This window comes from Chrysochloris asiatica, unplaced genomic scaffold (genome assembly GCF_000296735.1).
Source record: "Chrysochloris asiatica unplaced genomic scaffold, ChrAsi1.0 scaffold00057, whole genome shotgun sequence".
In the NCBI taxonomy this organism is placed as follows: Eukaryota; Metazoa; Chordata; class Mammalia; order Afrosoricida; family Chrysochloridae; genus Chrysochloris; species Chrysochloris asiatica.
Window position 1 is genome coordinate 12,280,666 of NW_006408575.1, and position 20,210 is coordinate 12,300,875.

A 20,210-nucleotide genomic window follows, 5' to 3' on the forward strand; every position below is an offset into this window, starting at 1 on the left:
ACCCTCTTCGAGCTATACCTAGATCCCTGTATCCCAGATCCCTGTTGTTCCAAGGTTGAGTATGCATCACCATTTACCTCTGTCCCACTAGGCCATGCAAACCTGTCTCAGTGTTCCCCTATCTATCTTGTTCTTCTGCCTCCTCCCACCTTGTATTACCCTCCCCAATACCCAAAGTAAACTCCCCACCCCAACCCCATTGTGGTTACCTTATATTCCATTAGTTCTTCCCTCCATTTAAGACAAGTCTATTTTATCCAGTAATCTACCTTACCTTCTCACCACCTGGATCTTTGTTCCTCTGTGTTTACCTTTTTTCACATTGTAATTGGTTTTGATCATAGACTGACCTCCCAGATCCTCTGTTCTTATAATTTTATTTCGTTCTTGACTCTTCCATTTGTCGACTGAGTTCAGGTTGATGCTGCCATGTATGGCATTCTGTAGTTGTTGTGTGTTCTTGTTGGTTCTCAGTCCACAGAACTTCCTTTAGGATGTTTTTCATAGCAGGGTTGGCTTTGGCAAAATCCCTTAGCTTCTGTTTATTGTGGAATGTTTTGATTACACCATCGTGTTTGATTGACAGTTTTGCTGGGTAGAGGATTCTTGGGTGGCAGTTTTTTTCTTTCAGGGTTTTATATATGTCTGCCACTCCTTTGACTTTAAAATATGTTTTCTATTTCTAAGTGTTTTTTAGTAGTATTGTCCATTTTTTAGCATTAGTCTTCTGGATTTCTAATGGCAGGTTTTGAATTGTTTCAGAATTTACATTTATTTTGTGTATTTGCTCTTGTAGTATTTTTCTGAATTCTTTCAAAGTTTTTTTCTGTGCTCTCCTTGCTTTCTTTGATCTTTCTGTCAGTCACTTGAAAGGTGCCTAAATATTATTCATTTGAATTCTTTTTCAGTTATTTCTATTACCTGTTCTTCCTCAGAAACTTTTTCTGGCTCTGCATCTTGGCCATTTGTTTGAGCCATTTTCTCGTTTCTTCTTGTGAGCTAAACTTGTTTCTTGTCTCTGGGGCATTGTAGTGTTGTATTTATATTTAACTGATGATTGTGTGTTGTACAAATGTATTCTTAGACGCTCACCATATCCTGTGGATGTAATAAGAGAATGAAAGCATGTACACCATTTTTGTTTGCTGTTCACGCTCCTCAGTTTAGGGTGAGTTTGACCGGTGTTGACTGCAGTATATCATCTATCAGGTGGTATAGGAGATGGTGTTAGCTCTTGTCCTGTGGGTAAAGCTTTTCTATCGCCTGTGTGAATCTGCTCTGCCAGGATTCCTGCTGTCAGAGTTGCTTACAAGATAGTCACTTTGCATTTGGCTGGCTGCTCACAAGTTACTCTCTCTTTCACCCTACTCCTCAGCTTCTCCCAGCAAGCATTAACTCCACTCTCTGAAGTTCAAGGTTCCAGAATTTTCTTCTGTGCCTTATTTCATTGGGTCTCTTGTATCTCTGTTGTAGAGGGACCATGTAGTACATCTGCCTAGTACTACCACCATCTTTCCAGAAGTCCTCAACCCTAGAAGTCTTATAAAGCTGCTCTAAGTAAATACCTTTATTTTTTTATTTTTTTAGTTTGCACTTTGCTGCACAGAGACCATAAACAATTTTTGCTTAGGCCTCTCTTGTTACATTTGATTTTATGAAACTCTTTAAAAGTCCCAGAGTGATGATATTCACTTCCCCTGAAGTAGTTTATGGTTGTTTTTAAAATGAGACTGAAAAGGAAGTACATCTTTTCAGTTAGGAAAATAAGGAAGTGAGCTGGCATTGTTTTAACTTTAATGGGAATAGAAATGGTTTTAAGTCTTTCACATGGAAAAACTTTCAGCATGGTTTATAATCTAAAATTCTGATGTCTGTGTTTTCTTAATTATGGTCAGATTTATTCCATATTCATTCTGGACGTTTGCTATTTTCTAGTTTTATTTGTCTGTTGTCTTCAATTCATGTTTACTTTGTATAGAACAATACTAGACCTTTAGAGTATGGAAAACAAGGGGAAATGCTGTGTTTATTTGTTGGGGAGGTACTATTTAGGTTTAACAGCTGTAATTTCAGAGAAACATCTGTAGGAAGTATAGGATACCATGGAAAACTGGAATCATCAAGGATTGCAGACAAACCAGTGGATTGGTTTCTCAGAAGATGTTTTAGAGGGATAATGACACATGAAATTGCCAATTTTGTTCTGTTCTAGATTCTTGTATTTGCATCTGCCTATTGGAGGTTAAAAGCAAAGATTTTCCTTACATTGTTCTTTAGAAATCACTCACATTCATTTTACTATTTTTAGGAATATTCCTGTGAATATATACACTGGATTCCCATATTGTGTTGAGGATCATTGCCGTGGAGTTGTCTTATAGGTAAGCATAGTATAAATTATTTTGTTCCTGATTAAATTATTTGTATTTGGAGACACTATATTAAGTTATTGTTAAGTTTTGTCATGTTGGTTCTGACCCATAGCTGAGGAGTAGCTGGTGAGCTTAAACTGCTGACCTTGCAGTTCAAATGACTTTTCAGTCTGGCGCATTAACCCACAGCACTAAGTTAGTTAATCTTTAGTGTATTTACCTTTTGGGTTGTAGGGAAAAGATTACCTTTTTCTGTGGGGGTGTCTTATGCCCATGTTCATCATATGGATATAAGGACTTAGTGCCAGAACTTACTTGGGGTGTAGGCTGACATTTGCAGATTTTCAATAATCTCATGTACATTTAAAATAGCTAAAGTGATTCTTTTAGAAATGCCACCAAGATTTATTCTCTGAACTGTGATGTAAAAGTCACAAGTAAGGCCATATTTGTGGTCCTTATATGGTGTGGTGCTTCAGGATAATGAGGTGGATCACAAGGCCATTTTGAACTCCAAGGTTGGCAATTCAAACCCACCAGCCACCATTCCACGGAAACCCTGTACAGGGTCGCGATGGGTCAGAACTGATTCTATGGCACTTAGCAACATATGAGGGACTAGGAGCCCTGGCAGCACAATGATGAAAGCACTCCACTGCTAACTGAAAGGTTGGTGGTTCAAACCCTCGAGCCACACTTTGGAAAAAAGATGTGGCAGTCTGCTTCTGTACAGATGACAGCCTTGGAAACACTGTAGGGCAGTTCTGCTCTGTCAGGTCACTATGACTAGGAACCAACTAGATGGGAATGAGTGGGCTTACATTTTGGGGGCAAGTTTAAGGCAGCCTAGAAAGGGCTGGAAAACTGGGTTAGGGTAATGGTTTCACTTCTGTGCTAAAGAGTAAGTAACTTAGGCAAAAGTAGTTAATTTCCGTATCTTCACGTAAAAGAGCTATGTGGTGTGTCTTGACAAAGGCAAATTCCCCATACTATAAAATGGAGAATAAATATAATGGTCTTATGTTTTAGCTTAAACTGATGAAGTGATGGTAAATTATTGTTTTGATGTTTTTGTTCTGTTGATATTTTATGCCAGTGTGTAAACTTAACTGATTTAAAAATACTGTTTTTCAATCCACATCAGATCAACCATTGTCTGGCTTGGTCTCTGACAGAGTCAGCAGGAGGGGACTTCTCAGGTTTCTTCAGGATGCCTGCAGCACTTGTGGAGAACAGTCAGGTTATCTGTGAAGTCTGGGCCAGCAATCTAGAAGAAGAGATGAGGAAGATCCGAGAAATAGTGCTCAGTTACAGCTATATAGCCATGGTAAAGAGTTCTACTCTATTGCACTCACCTTCTGACATGGACCTAGGGAATGAATTTAATGGGAGATTTTCGAAAGAAATTATACTACACTGAAGTCATGATAACCTAGATGAAAGGATGCACTGCTTTTTATGAAACATCAAGGGAACCAATGTACCAGAGATATATGTCACCTTTATTTAGTATCTTGGGTTTTTTGTAATATTACTCCATGTTCAAACGTCTTTAAAGCAGGAGTTATGTTCGCCCGTGGGCCTACCTTCCCCATAGATAAGGGGAATGCAACTATAGAGTGTTAAACATTTAAAAAAAAAAAAAATGTTGCCAGCATTTAAAAATCAAGGGCCCTTGCTTAAATTCCAGATTTCTGGCATCTCTGGGAAAATGGGAAGACCTGGCACTATAGGGTCCACATTCCTGCCTGGCACCGAGAGGCTGGAGAGGGAGATGAGTGGCATGGTAATATCAAGGACTTCCTTTAGCTGAGGCATGTGCTCTAATTTGCTCCAGTCCCCTTACTTATTACCATCCTCACATGTGGCCTGCTTTACTCCTCTAGCTGCCTAGAGTTTGTGACTCCTGCGGTAGAGACTTTAGTTGGTGTTGGCAGCTCTCTCTGATCTTGTCCTAGTCTTTTCACTCAAGCTAAACTTGGCAATTTAGGTTTGTTTTCTTATTTTTATGTACAGTTTTACTTTCCTATACTTGTGCTCTTATTCATATATTAAAAATTTTGGATGTTCTTAATTGATTGTGTGTCCACCCATAGTTACTCAAACTACTTGTAGTCACATCCTGCTTAGCATCTACAAGTTGTACTGCTAAGCTTCATGATTCTAGTGCTCCAAGTAGACAGTAACGAGATCAGTATTTTAAGATAGGTTTTGTACCCAAGCTTGGGGGCTTGTCACATAACTTTCATAAATTGAGGTAAAAAATTTGTTTGTGAATTATCAATTCAGAATCTATTGTTTTATGCTACCTTATGGTGAAGGACTTTTCATTTCCCAGGACACAGAGTTTCCAGGTGTTGTGGTGCGACCAATTGGTGAATTTAGAAGTTCCATAGATTACCAATATCAACTTCTTCGATGCAATGTTGACCTTTTAAAAATTATCCAGCTGGGCCTTACATTCACGAATGAGAAGGGAGAATATCCTTCAGGAATCAATACTTGGCAGTTCAACTTCAAATTCAACCTTACGTAAGCATCTCAGTTATTAGATCAACTCCATTTTTACAGTTTGTAATTTCTAACTGATTGGATTTTGTTTTGACTGAAACTAGGTAGGGATTGGACAGAGCAGTCAAGCAGGGGATAAACGAGAGATTCTCAGGAATTAAAGTTTCCCTTAAAGAACACTTCAATAGTTACAGACAAATAACCTAGTAAAAAATGGACAAAAGATCTGAATAGACATTTCTCCGAAGAAGATATACAAATGGACAATAAGCACATGAAAAAATGATCATCATCATTAGTCATCAGGGAGATGCAAATCAGAACCACAATGAGATACCACTTCATGCCAACCAGGATAGCCTCCATTATGAATGCATAAAATAAAAATAACCAAAAAACAAAAACTCAGAAAAGAATATGGAGGTATTAAACCCTTTGACCAGCTGGTGGGGATGTAAAATGGTGCAGCCTAGAGTTAACATATGACCCAACAATTCGACTCTTAGGCATAGACTTAACAACTGAAATCACTATCTCCACACAAGTTATGTACACAAATGTTCATAGCAGCATTATTTGTAATAACTAAAAAGTTGAAGAAATTCAAATATATGTGAACTGAAAATGGATGTATGTGCTCTCTAGCCATACATTAGAGTCTTATTCAGTAATAAAAAGGAATGAAGTACTGATACCATACTACAACATGGTAAACCTTGAAAACATTATGCTAAATGAAAGGTATTAGTCACAAAGTACCTTTAATTTTTAATGTTTAATTCCATTCATGTAAAATGTCTAGAATAGGCATTCTCACATCACTTGTGTAAATGGAGGTAAAATTTTTATTTATGAATTATTAATTCAGAATCTATTGTTTTATGATACTTTATGATGAAGGACTTTTCATTTCCCAGGACACAAAGTTTCCAGGTGTGTGGTACGACTAGTTGGTGAATTTAGAAGTTCCATAGATTACCAGTACCAGCTTCTTCAATGCAATGTTGACCTTTTAAAAATTAAGACAGAAAGTAGATGAATGGTTGACTACAGCAGGTGGGGGTAGGGTGAGGGTTGTGGGGAATTGTGGAGTGACTGCTTACTCCACATTTAAGGGTTCTTTTTGGGGTGATGCAAATGTTCTAAGATTGATTGGGGCAATGGTCATACAACTCTTAATATAGTAAAAATCTATTATATTTCAGTGGGTGAATTATTTGCATGTGAGTTATGTCTCAATAAAACGGGTTAAGACACAAAAAGTCAAATCTCCAGATGTAGTTAGTAGATCTAGGTTTGCCTTTTTCTAGTGGGGTAATTTGGATTACTCGTTTTACCTTCTGTAATGCAGTTTAATTATCTGTGGGAAAAAAAAAAGCTATATTATACCTATTATAATAGAAATAAGATTTAGAGTGGGTACTATTTAAGGGTAGTTAAATCTGAAGCCTTTCCAATAGTGGGCAAATTATGTGTTTTTTTTTTTCAAGTGGGGAAAAAAGATTATCCTCTTGCTGATTATAGGAGATGTGAGTGTATTTATTGGGCTCAGTTTTTGCTTCTTTAATTGGACATCATGATCATTTACTAGCTCAGAAATAACATTTTAATGATGCTCCTATGATACATAAGGTGATGGTAATATTGTTGATTATTATTTCTATTATGTTACCTAGCAACTAATAAGTGAACATCTTGTTTTTTAGAGAGGACATGTACTCCCAGGATTCCATAGATCTCCTTGCTAACTCAGGACTACAGTTCCAGAAACATGAAGAGGAAGGAATTGACACATTGCACTTTGCAGAGTTGCTTATGACATCAGGGGTAGTTCTATGTGACAATGTCAAATGGCTTTCATTTCATAGGTCAGTCCTAGAGAATGTGTCCTCTCTCCCCTACTTTGGGCCTCTCTGAATCATGGGATTGAATTCATTACTTTTCTTGTGGTCCTACTGGCTCACTTCTGTTGACCAGTTATTAAGTTCTGTCCAGTCAGTTCCGACTCATAGTGACCCTGTATAGGGTTTCTGAGGAGTTGCTGGTGGATTTGAACCTCCGACCTTGTGGTTAGCAGTCCAGGACTTATCCTATAGTGCCACAGTAGTTAATAAATTGAAATGCTAACTATTGCTCATGTCTTGGCACTCATACTGGTTTATTTCATGTAGGACCAGGTTTGTTAACCTATCAGGGAATATCTCCAAGGGAAAAGATGGAGGGTGGGACAAGGGAAGAACTGGAACTCTTTCCTGCCTTTTAGCTGACTGTCTTGGAGTTTTCCAGGTGTTCAAAAGCCATATTCTCCGTGGGAGACATTTTTTTTTTTTTAAAAGCTTTTTAGTACTTTTGAGTTTTTTCTAAAATTTTATTTACTTTGTTTTTGAAAATATGCACAGCAGAACATACCAATTCAGTAGTTTCTCCGTGTACAATTATGTGACATTGATTATATTCTTAGAGTTTTGCAACCAGTCTTACCCTTTATTTCTTAGTTGTTCCTCCCCTCATAATATAAACTCACTGCCTCCTAAGGTTCTTGTCTGATCATCCTAGTTGTTGTTGTCAGTTTGGTTTTTAAGACAGCTTCAGGGGTGTTTTTGGTTTAAGGATTGTCACAGACCAGCAGTCTCGGGTTTGTCTATCCTCCATGACTCTAGAAAGTGTGGATTACGTGAGAATCTGAATTCTGTTCTGCATTCCCCACTCCCTCCCCCATCAGGACTCTTCTGTGGAATCTGTGAGAAAAACATTCAGGAATGATAACTCGGCACCATCTACTTCTAGTCTGATGGACTTTTGAAAAAAAATTTTGTTTTTAAACTTAATAAAATTTTATTTTTCAGGTGGCTGAGCCTGTTCATGCATCTTCACTTTGGTATTTGTAGTGTAAATTACCTGAGCATTGTGTTTTCAAACTAACTTGATTAAGTCCTTTATTAGGCAGTTCCTGAAGGGCTGCTCCAGCCAGGGAACCTCAAATCTTCAGTCTCTCATAGCACAGCCGGTATTACAAGTTTATAGTCGGGAACTTCGTTACAGACCTTGTCATAAGATAGCTTTGTCAAATGACACCAGCCAACTGAGCTTGTCTCCAACTTTGTGTTTGGACTGCTGCTGCTTTTTGGCCTTGCCTGCAGATTTATTCACTGACTTTCTGGGGTCTTTCTTCATGCTGTCCTTGGGTGGCATCACAAAGCTTGGAGAATAGCTACTACATCAGCATCCTTGCTGAGATGTTGGACAAGGAAGGAAGGAAGGAAAGTTCGCAGGCCCCGAAATTTCCCTGGATGTTTGAATTTTTGATGAATAAAAATTACAGTTTATAAACCCTTGAATTATCTATTATCGTTCTCACATTTATAGGGCTGTTATTTAAACAACCTATTTCAGCAGGGTAAAGCAGTTTGGGGAGTCCTGGTGTGGCTCTGTGGGTTTGAACCACAAGGTCAGTGCTTCCAGCTCACCAGGCATGCCTTGGAAACCCTATACAGGGTAGCTTTGAGTTGGAATTGACTCATAACTACAACAAAGTACTTCGGAATTTAGCACTGAAAATTCATAATGTGAAGCAGTATTCATTATAAGCTTTGAGGAATGTAGTCTTATTTAACCTAAGTGTTGAATTCTCTCCTTGTAGTGGCTATGACTTTGGCTACATGGTAAAGCTGCTTACGGATTCTCGTTTGCCAGAAGAGGAACATGAATTCTTTCATATTCTGAACCTTTTCTTCCCATCCATTTATGATGTGAAGTACCTGATGAAGAGTTGCAAAAATCTTAAGGTATAACACAAAATGAATGGAAAAAAAAATGGTCCTGTTGTTTTATCACTATTTGCTCAGCTCAAAATTTAAAAATTTTAAGTGTTTATTGTGAATTGAGTGAAAGTTTACAGGGCAGATCATCAGTTTTACATTCAACAAATCATATGTTTTGTTTCATTACAATGATTATAATCCCTTCCATGTACCATCAGTTAACAGTATTTCTTTTTATCCACTTTAGCTCTTTTTTTTTTTTAAACACTCAGGTATATATAATAATTTAAACAATCAAAGGGCACATTCTGCAAGTCTGCCTCCTGGCCACCAGCTCTCAGTCCCTCTCTTTTCATGAATCTAGTCCTCAGCTGCTCCTTCTCTCCATGTCCCCATCTCTGCCTCTGGTGTTGCTGCTTCCTTGGATAGGGTCCCACATCCTGCTTGTGTTCTTCTCCCTTGATAGTCCTAGGGTCCTGTTTCTGCACTGTAAGAATAAGCAAGCATTTTTTGAGTACCTGGTAGGTGTCAACGCTGTGCTGTGTAGGGTGCAATATGGAGCCAACTGGCCCAGGAGTATGTGTGACCACTTTTTTTAATCTGGCCACAAAGGAAGCCCTGTGCTGCTTTCATGTTAACACAGGCATTCTTCACCAGAAGTTGATGAACCTAACCTAGTGATACAGTGGGCAGTTTGTCATGGATGGGTTCAACAATGTATCACATTCTCCAATGGGTAATTAAACCCTAGGAAGTTTAGGAACCCATGAACGTAATAATTGTTGACATATGAGGTTTACTATCTAGAATTTGATTCGTACTTTTTATTTCCTCAATCTTATTTTATTGTAGTTTAGACTTAGAGGATAAGAGGTCTGGCAAAATCAATGATGTCGTAAAGAAAGGAGCAAAATGTGGAATGTAACATAAATGAAATATTTGGAGTGAAGAAAAGAGTCAAGGGCTAGAAAGTGGATACTGCTGGGGTTAAGTAAATTGCCTGTTCTGACTTCTTGCCACCCAAAGAATACTTAAGAATGAACACAGTTTACTCTAATAGAGAAATGTTGAGTCTGTAATACTGCTTTGTTTCTCTTTCACTTTCAGGGAGGTCTTCAGGAAGTTGCTGATCAGTTGGATTTGCAGAGAATTGGAAGGCAGCACCAGGCAGGCTCAGACTCACTGCTGACGGGAATGGCATTCTTCAGGATGAAAGAGGTAAGGCCTTCCAAAGCCCAGGGTCTGTGTACAGTTAACTAGTGAAGGTGGAGGAGCCAATCTTTGTGGGCTGAGGTGTGTTGAACATTTTTGTTACTGTTGAAAGTTGTTAGCTATGTTGTTATGAAGATCAAATCAACATATTAAATATAGCTTGAGAGGCAAAAGAAGCATTCTAAGAGAATACTCAGAGTTGCCATGAGTTGGGACTGACTCCATGGTAGTGGGTATATTGAATTTAAAGGAGCCCTGGTGGCACTGTAGGATCAGCACTGGACGGCTAACCACAAAGTCTGCGGTTCAAATCCACCGTCTGCTCCCCTAAAAGATGTACAGACTCGGAAACTATATAGGGTCATCATAAGTTGGAATTTTTTTTTTTAAGATATCGAATTTACTACAGGGACTGGATTTCTTTTTAATTTCCTTATTTGTCCACTTAAGTGTTTTAAGAATGCAGTTGAAGAGGTAGAGATGCTGCTTTGAAAAGAAGGTGGCAAAGGGGAATATGTATTATTTGTTACTATTAACTATGTGAGTAAACCACAACTGTTATCATATGGGGCAGTGTTCTAACCAAGGCAGTTGTTCTCAATTGGGGGCAGTTTTGCCTTCTCAGGAAACATTTGTAGTTGTCATTAATGGAGGATGCTATTCACCAAAGATGATGGTAAACATCTTAGAATATATTGAACAGCCTCCCCGCCCCCCACCAGGACTGAGCCAGCCAGTCCAGTTGTGCTGAGCTTGAAATGCTCTGCTTTGAGTGCTGCTGAACTGGTTCAGACTCACAGTGACCCTGTATATGGTTTCCTAGGACTGGCTGGTGGGTTTGAACTGCCTACCTTGTAGTAGCAGTCCAGTGATTATCCTACAGTGGCTACGTGTTTATTTAATGCCCAGCCCTAGAATAATATTCCATTTTATTAGTAGGGAAGAGTGTCTTAACGAGAAATCAAGTGAAGTTGTAAAGGTCACACAATGAGTTAGTCTGAGTCTAGAGCTCAAGCTCTTACCTGCCGCAACTGCCTATTGTAGAGAAGGAAGGAGCACAGAGATCCTGATAGTAAAAAGAACTAGAAAGTCTGCTGTTCTGCATGAGCGCCTACATTTCGTGAGGAAGATATGAGAAGACTTTTCTTCGGATTGCTAGTTTTTCAGGGCTTTTAAGAGACCTGAGAGGTGCCGATATGGTGTTTATTATTGAGGGTGAATTTCCACAAGACTCTTACCCTCTGGTTCTCTGTCCTTTTCTGCAGTTATTTTTTGAGGACAGTATTGATGATGCCAAGTACTGTGGGCGGCTTTATGGCCTAGGCACGGGTGTGGCTCAGAAGCAGAATGAGGATGTGGACTCTGCCCAGGAGAAGATGAGCATTCTGGCCATCATCAACAACATGCAGCAGTGATGGCGGCGAGGCTCTGCAGGCAGGCCTGACCCGGAGTGGTGCTGACTAGTCTCTGCATACTTGTCTCCTTCCCTGAAAGAAAACACTTCTTTTGAGCAAACTGTACCGACCATTTGCATTGTGCAGAAAGACTTCTGTTTTACTGAAGACAAAATGTGTCTTTTAGATCCAGAAGAGGGGCGTTTGCTCTGAATTTGTAAACAAGTCTTCCCTGTACCTCTTCCCCAAGCCTCTCCTCTCCAGTTGCCTATCACCAGCATCCATGGCTTGTTTGACACCTTTTTAAATATCCAGGACAAGTCAGAAACAAACTAGTAAAATGTATATAACTCTTATCTGTTGTCATTCTTTTTCTTTTAAATTTGTTGCTAATTTCTGAGGATGAAGACATCTGGTGATGATTCTCAGCTGAGCTGAGGGCTTTTAGGGCACATGAAACAAAATGGTGTTCTTGTGAAGTGGGTTATGGATGTTGAGTCTTCTCCGTTCTGCCTTTAAAACTTTAGTATTGACCCTCTTGAGGACATTTGCTTTTCTTACACTTTGGTAGTCTTGTCTATATTACTGTTATATGGAAATGAATTGCTCAGTGCCGAAACTGGAAGACCAGATAATGAAAACTGTTCTTGAAAGCAATTATTCAACTGAATCTACTCACGAGAAACTTCTGAATGGATATGAATTTACCGCTTATATTTCTATGTTCCATTGTGCCACAGTTACTGTCACATGCACCATCTGAAATTATTTAAACGTTTTCATATTAAAATATCCTGGATTTGATGCTTGAAGGAAATTAGTAAGATCAGAGTTTTAGATTATAAATCCATTGTATTTTCCTTTCAGTCATGTGATTTTGGATGGTCACTGGACTTCTCCCACTTTTCCATTTCCTCTGCCTTTCTTTTCAGCAAACTTGAAGAGAAGTAGGCGGGGGTGGGTGGGTGGGAGTGGGTGATTGTGAGTATCAGAAATATGAATATTAAAAAAATTGTAGTTACATGTGAAGAGAGTAGAAGAATTTGACTTTTTAAAAATTGAGTTTGTTTATTGAGGTCTTTTGTAGTAGAATCCCACAGGCAACTGGGGGAAGGAGGCTTAAGACTTAATTTTTTTCTCTTAAAATAGTCATTTTAAAAGTATGTTTTGAATGACTTACAGGACAGACAAATCCTACCTCCCCTCCCCCGCAACTCCTTTGGAATGGTGGAAATTAGAACTGGTAGCTCACTGAAGTGATTAGGCTTGCAATTTAAAAACTTATTGGTAAGCTCAATTTGAAATGATTTAAAAATGTCAAGTATTATAAGCTGGTATTTAAGATACTTGTAAATATTATTTATGTTTTTAATTTTGTAAAATAAAGATTTTTTTTAACCACTGGTGTGAAGGTTGATCTTTCATAACTGAATTGCTAGCTCTTGGTTTTTCTCACTTACTTTGTAGGTTTTGAATGAGCAATTGTATAAATGGAATTGCCTCTTCACCTCATATCCATTGCTCGTTACTGGGCCTTACTAGGACACCAGTTTCATATTATTGCCTGGGGTGGGGGCTACTCTTATAGCTTGGTAGTGAAAATCTTTTAGACAAATTGAACTTCTAACATCTATTATTAGCTTAGCATTGTTTCCAGCCTTTCTATCGGCACAGAAAATGTGACGTTGTAAGAAGTCAGATACAAAAGCAGATCTAAGATTCTGACTTGGATGCTCATATAAAGAAGGGATTTTGCTTTTAAGATATGTGAGAAAAGCAGCATGGTGACACATCCATATGCAGATACCCTTCTAAATTTGGATCAAAATAGGGAATTTACCTTTGCCAGACCCTGTTAATGTCAGGAAAAATGTTAAGATGAAGGGTTGAGGAACTCATTGATGAGTGGGAGAAGGGGAGTGTCTGGGAGCCTAAGGGTTTAAGTGCCATCAACTCAATGACCCTGTATAGGATTTCCATGGAGCAGCTGTTGAGTTTGAACTGTCGAACTTGTGGTTCAAACTGACCTTGTCCAGTGCTTTATCCTATAGTGGTACCACACTAGGGGCTCCATTGGGAGGTGTAAGAAAGCTTATTAAAGAACACAAACCCAAGGGACTTGAAAACAGTGATGAGAACAGTGTCAAGTCGGCTCTCATAACTATAGGATTTCCACGGAAAGCCTGGTGGGTTTGAACCGCAGCCCATGTGGTTCACAGTCCAGTGCTGACCCTACAGTGCCATACCAGGAGTCTAAATATATATATATAATGACACAAACACACACCTACACCAATAGTCATTGTAAGTAAAAAGGTGGAAACAACCTAAATGTTCAAAAGATGAATGAATGAACCAAATGAAGTCCTCAACCAAAGGTAGATGGAGCTTGGAGACATTATGCTAAGTAAAGCAAGCCAATCAGAAAGGACAAATGGACAAGAAAATTCAAAAAAAGATGGAACAGGCAAATGTATAGAGACCAAAGTTTATTAATGATTATTACCAAGGGTGGGAGGATGGAAGGAAGGAAAAGGGAATTAATTTTTAGAGAGTACAGAGTTCTGATTTACAATGATGGAAAAAGTCACAGATTAAAGGTTGAGTTGCATAGCTAATTACTGTAATTGATGTGAAGTTCATTTATAAAACAAAAAGCAGCTGTTGAGCCTGCTTATGTATAATCACAAACCTCATAGTATCTGATTTGTTTTGAGGTATAGGAGCATAGTTTCATGAAACATTATCCCAGTTAACTGGTCTATTATGGTGTTTACTGCATCTGTACTACCTCAGTTCTTGGGTAATGCCTGGGGTCTAAAAGCCTCCAAGCATCCATCTAAGGTACAATTTGTCTGGAGCAAAAGGGAGATGAAGAACTGGAGGAAATGCAATGTGTACCTCCAGGTACAACTGCCTCTGACATGAAACCAGAACTGCATGGTGCCTTGCAACCATTACTGAATGTTTTGATCAAAGATTCTACAGAAGAAGTCTCATCAAAAGGGAAAAATGCAGAGCAGAATTAGAAATTGTCATGGAATCCAAGCGTTCTGAAGCAACTGAGGCTGAACGAACCACTGAAACTATTGCCCTGAAGTTATCTTTAAAAATATCCCCTGAACAATAATTAAACAATAATTTGGCCTAATTAGTAAAGACTATCTGCCTTTAACATTGTGCTCTATTAAGAACTATATGGGTTCAAACACAACAGCAACATAAAAAATTACACAGGAACCAGAGGGGCCAGTGAGTTGATGTTAGTGGGGATGAACAATCTTGAATAGGTGAGAATGACTATACAACTTAATATAATCATTGTCAGTAATTGTACATGTAGAAATGATTGAACTGGCGTATGTTCTGCTGTGGAGATTCTGAACAAAAAAGAGCACAAGTCTATTAGAACTGGCGAGAACTTTGCCTGGTGTGTACGTGCAGGTAGGGCTGGCTATGTGAGGAGCCTTGGTGGCAAACTGAGGAAGTACTTGGCTGCTAACTGAAAGGCAGTGCGTTTGAGCCCACCAGTGGAGTTGTGGGAGAAAGGTCTGGCAATCTGCTCTGTTATTGATTAGTTTTAGAAACCCTATGGGGCTGCTGTGAGTCAGAGTTAACTCAACAGAATACCATGCCAACAAGGGTTATACTCAGGAATGGTGAAGGTGACCTGAGAAAATGCAAACTATGTGTGTGTATTTCAGTCCCTCCACATGCAATGCCACATCAAGTGTTCTAACCCAGTAAGGTCCAACCACAAACACACATGTAGATGTCAGCCTTTATGTCCAAACTGCTAATGTATACTATTTCTAGTTTATTCAGTCAAAAAATCTTGCAAGTACATGTTAGACACTTAAGTGCTAGGGCTAACAACAGTAGAGATGTAATCTCTATTCTCATGGAGTTTACAATCTGCTGCCAGGCAGTAAATAATCCACACATACAATTTGTGAAATTTTACAAAATACATCACTGACGCTGGGGTTCAGAGACACTCTTTTTATAGAAAGGACATTTGAGAGTTAAAAGATGAGTTTGAGAGAGGCATGCAGAACATGGTGGCCAAAACCCATGAGGTTTAGATGAAGGAAACTTGTTGGAGTAGAGATGAGTGTGGCTGCTATCTTCAAGCAGGGCTCCAAGTGTCTTAAGAAAGTCAAGGGCAAAGGAAACCAGGTGGGGCCTTGTAAGTCACATTTAAGATTTCCATCTTTTTTCCCTAAAAGCAATAGGAAACTACGGAATATTTCTTAAGGTAGGAAACATCTGATCTGTCCAAATGGACAAGAGCAAATTCAGAAATAGGCTGGGAGGAGACTGTAGTTATTTGTGCAATAGGAAATCATGATTTGGACTACAGTGAGGCAGAAGAGAGGGACTGGAGATAAAATACTTTGGATAGGGGGAAAAAGGACAAAAAAATATTCTTGAATTGCAAGTTATTTAGTCTCTCAATGCTTTGGCTCTTTGTGGTTCTCCACTTCAGGTAACTGTTGTTAAATGCTGTTGAGGTGATTCCAACCCATAGCGACCCTGTATAGGGTTTCCAAGGAGCTGCTGGTGAGCTTGAACCACCGACCTTGCAGTTCAAATGACTTTGCAGTCTGACTCATTAGCCCACAGCGCCACACCAGGACTCCCTAATCGGATTATTAGGGAGAAACAAATGAGAACCATTCTTTCAAATCAGAATAGCTGGACTATGTTATTCAGTACTGGAAAGCAGAGAGCTAACAAAGCAGTACGAGTCTCAATTGGGTTATAATGGTACTGGATATTTTTATTCCTTCGTTGTCAGGTAGTTGCTGTTATTAAGTGCCATTGAATTGGTTCTAACTCACAGTGAGCCTATGTAGGGTTTCTGAGGCTGCAAATCTTTGCAGGAGCAGAAAACTTCATCTTTCTCCCGTAGAATGGCTGGTGGGCTCACACTGCTGACCTTGTGGTTCACAGTCCAGTGCTTACCACCTAGGGCCACTGCATTCCCTGTCAGGTAGAAATTCTTGTTTTTATCAAAGTAGAAATAAAGGTGTGTATAGGATTCTTCTATCCACAGGTGATTATTTCAGTAAATCAGAAGAGAAGCGCATTTCTAGTTTCTAGTTCTAGGAGTTCTGGTATGGTGCTGTACGATAAACACTGGATCAAAAGGTCTGTTTGAGCTGCAAGGTCAGCAGTTCAACTCACCAGTCACTCCTCGGATACCCTGTACAGGTGAGCTTGAACCACCGACCTTGCAGTTCAAATGATTTTGCAGTCTGACTCATTAGCCCACAGTACCACACCAGGACTCCCTAATCAGATAATTAGGGAGAAACAAATGAGAACCAGTTGTTGTTAAGTGCCATTGAATTGGTTCTAACTCATAGCGAGCCACATGCTATGAGATGGAACTGACTCAACGGCACCTAAACAAGAAGTAGTTTAGTAATACTGTTCTGAGCTCAAGTGAAAGGAAGTAATTTTTTCCTATCTCTATAGAAGTTGCTCATTTTAACAAAAACAGAAATGGTCTCCAGTTCTTGTCTATCAGTGTAACTAAGAAGATTCTCCAGCCTCTAGTAGCAATGCATCCTCTTTCTATTGTTAACTGTGTAGAATATAACAAGGGTCTAAATTCTATTGTATTTCCACTTAGAACATAGCACTTTTAAATTGTATGGCTAGCTCTACATAGTTGGAACTCTGAACCTTGCATCTTAAACCCTTTTCTTCCTGGAGAGAGTGCCTGTTAATGAATTTGTTCTTGTTACCCCAAACCATCCCAACCCTAGTAACTAATCGAAAAATAACTAATCCCAACCTTAGTAACTAATTGAAAACCCAAGGAGAAAAGCCGTCACAAAAAGAAACTAGTTTAATTATAAGGAAGGAATGCGCTCCCTCATACCCATCTTATTTTTATGTTCCAGCAACTGTGATAGTACAGAAATACTTATTCCTGACATTGTTCCAATTTTTAAATAATCAAGAGGAAAACATACCTCAAAATTGAAGACACATGTTAACAATGAGCCCAATGGACTAACAGACTATGCAGATAGCAGCCTCCATGGTCAGGAGAGCAGCAGAATTAGATGCTGTCCAGCTACCACTAGCAACTACTCTGAGGGATCATGTTAGGACCTGGATAGAGTGGGAGAAAAATGTAGAATAAAACTCCAAATTGTAAGAGAGACCAGGCTTAATGGCTGGACAGAAACTGGTGGAACCCCAAGACTATGGCCTTACTCACCCTTCATGTCTGCAAACGAACTCACCTCTATGGCTCAATTTTCAGCCAAAAGAGACAAGTCTTATAAAGGCAATGGTAACAGTTGGGAGGTATGTACATACAGCTCAGAAAAATAAACTTTTGAGAGAGCCAAAGGGCAGCATTTACCTAAGGACAAAGGGTTAGAAAAGGAAGAAGGATGGAAGCAGGAAACACAAGGAGAAAGTGGGATCAGAGGTGTGACACTGTGGGGATTACAGTCAATAAGATGAAACAAAATGTTTACCAACTGTGGAATGGAAAACTGATTTTCTCTGTAAACCTCCACCCAATTCACAACAAAGTAAAACAAACAACAAAGAAACAGATTAATAAATATTATTACAGTTTCATTATACTCAAGTCCAGTGTTAAAAAATATGCAAAATTAGGAATATTAACTTTTCTCCCAAGAGACTCACATTTTTCACCAAATTCTCAAAGGGCCCTGTGATTCAGAAAAGTCGATGGCGGAGTACTTGCTTTCTATGCTATGTGATCACCATCAGTCATTTCTTATAAAATATAAAGGATAAGATACATTCGAGTTAATTATTTGTTCTTCTGAAGCTTTAGTAAATGATTTGTTCAAGCAAACAACAAAATCAAAATTCTGACCTTAAATTCAGAAAAAGGATCGAGTCAACATGATAAGTAGACCCTATTTCACATTCAAACTTCAGTCTGAACAGGTAGAGGACCCAGGTTAACGTAAAAACACAATTAAAAAAACAATAGACAAAATATAGCAATCCTACATCTACCAAGAAAGACATGTTTACAATTAAACAAAGTTTTATAAAGGTAGCTTGTGTTTAAGAAGATAACACTTTGGGTGATTATAAATGTTTCTCCTCTTTGGGTGAAACCTACATAAGGCTTTAGAGATGACCAAGGATTGCTCTGTGGGTGGTTTCTTAGTAATCACTGCTGGCTCTTCATGCTTTCCCTCCAAGAGGAAATCAGTTAAATCCAAAGAACCCAACTCTATAACCAAAGTCAGATTCAACTGTGTCTACAGGTAGTGGATTCCCACTTGACCTGTACTGTTTTGGATCACTGCAAAAGAATCTAGGGATTAGAATAAATGTCCGGTGAGGTGTGAGTGCAGAGGTGAAAGGTGTCAAACATTCTGAATTAGCAGTTTTTAAAGAGGTCCTTGAAAGTTCATGTGCAGGTCTGGCAGTGATTTTTGTAAACTTTAGAGTTGCTGTATTTCTGAAGGAGCTCTTGGGCCTGTTGCTGCATTTCTGGGGCCACAAAGCCAGGACACTGGGACCTGATGCGAAGCAGGACGAGGCAACACTCCAGCACATCTGGGAAGGGCCAGGTCTGAAAGATGACAACGGGAATGAGAAATGAAGCAACTGTAAAAGAGGCACAAACACCAGCACAGAAGACCTCCATCTGTAACAGCGAGAATGACCCTTTCTCAGGCACAAACTTACATCCAGGTCCTTCATGCCCTTCATCAGTTACTCAAAGGAGAGATGATACTCAAAGCTGGGATGGCTACGAGGATATCCTTTTAGAATGATACAATCTTTTCTAAAGCCCTATTTGCGCCAGCTCAAATAATAATGCTTTTATTATGGTTGCTATTATTCATTGCATGGGGTTGCTATGAGTCGGTTCTGACTCGATGGCACCTGACAACAACAACAACACTGCTAAAGGAGTCCTGGTGCGGTGCTGTGGGTGCACCAGACTGCAAAGCCGTTTGAACTGCAAGGTAAGTGGTTTAAGCTTACCAGCGGCTCCTTGGAAACCCTATACAGAGTCGATATGGGTCAGAACCGACTTGATGGCACTTAACAACAATTATTGTTAAGTGCCAAGGAATTGGTTCCATCCCACAGTAACACTGTATAGGGTTTCCAAGGCTTTAAATATTTCAGGGAGCAGAAATCCCCATCTTCCTCCTGCAGAGTAGCTGGTGAACTAGGACAGCAAGCCTGTGGTTTGCAGTTCAGTGCTGAGGACTACCCAAACACACCTATCCATCTGTCACTTACCACATATACAATGTCAATTTTAATTTTACTTTTAACCACACAACTAAAAAATTTGGTTTCTCCTAGGTTTAAAATTGCTTGTTGTTGTTGTTAGGTGCCATCGAATAGGTACCAACGCATAGTGACCTTATGCACAGCAGAACAAAACACTGCCTGATCCTGGGTCAACCTCACCCACAATTAACTTATGTGCCCAATAATTGTCATAAAATACTTGAGTCAACCAAAGGAAACTGGATTCTAACTTTTAAACACATGTTAAGTGTGTATGATTCAGAAACGGAACTGAGAAGTGGATGATTCCTAAGAATTTAGTAAACACTCAGATGATAGTATGGAGTAATTTTTTAATCTGATAAACTACTGTTAAGTCTTACCTTAAGACTCTCAGGAAACAGAGCCATTCTCTCATTTGCCTCTGTCAGCCTTTTGGTTAATTCAGGTAGGGAAACTGATTCATTTTTTTCTTCTTTACTACTAATAAAAAGACAGTATAAATCATGTCTTGCCCCATGTAACTTTGTCTTTATTACTCTTATTATAAAACAAAAAAAAAAACTCCTTTAGACAAAAGCTGGGGAGCAGTTAATCTTACAGTACAGAAACAGAGGACTCTAGGACCATCAAGGGAGACTGCAGGACCTTATCCAGAGTAGCAGCGACACCAGAGACGGAGGTAGAGATGGGAA

General features: G+C 39.1%; 2 protein-coding genes across 4 annotated transcripts in view; one reads left to right on the forward strand and one right to left on the reverse strand.

Annotated features, from left to right (window-relative positions):
- The first annotated feature begins 3,508 nt into the window (after positions 1–3,508).
- Positions 3,509–11,804, forward strand: CNOT8 (CCR4-NOT transcription complex, subunit 8). 3 transcript variants are annotated; one of them, XM_006863917.1, is made up of 7 exons: positions 3,509–3,536; positions 3,636–3,699; positions 4,711–4,904; positions 6,590–6,751; positions 8,524–8,668; positions 9,752–9,862; positions 11,122–11,804. In XM_006863917.1, the coding sequence occupies exons 2-7, from the start codon at positions 3,652–3,654 to the stop codon at positions 11,269–11,271; spliced, it is 810 nt and encodes a 269-aa protein (XP_006863979.1). In that variant the 5' UTR covers positions 3,509–3,536; positions 3,636–3,651; the 3' UTR covers positions 11,272–11,804. The 3 variants fall into 3 exon arrangements, with proteins under 3 accessions (XP_006863979.1, XP_006863980.1, XP_006863978.1); XM_006863916.1 differs by lacking the exon at positions 3,509–3,536 and having other exon boundaries at positions 3,583–3,699; positions 11,122–11,694; XM_006863918.1 differs by lacking the exon at positions 6,590–6,751 and having other exon boundaries at positions 3,509–3,699; positions 11,122–11,344.
- Positions 11,805–18,673: 6,869 nt separating this feature from the next.
- The window catches only part of GEMIN5 (gem (nuclear organelle) associated protein 5), a 50,211-nt gene continuing 48,674 nt past the window's right edge, over positions 18,674–20,210 (reverse strand). Inside the window, 2 exon segments of the mRNA XM_006863953.1 lie at positions 18,674–18,838; positions 19,899–19,995. Of these exon segments, the coding sequence (XP_006864015.1) occupies positions 18,674–18,838; positions 19,899–19,995 (262 nt within the window).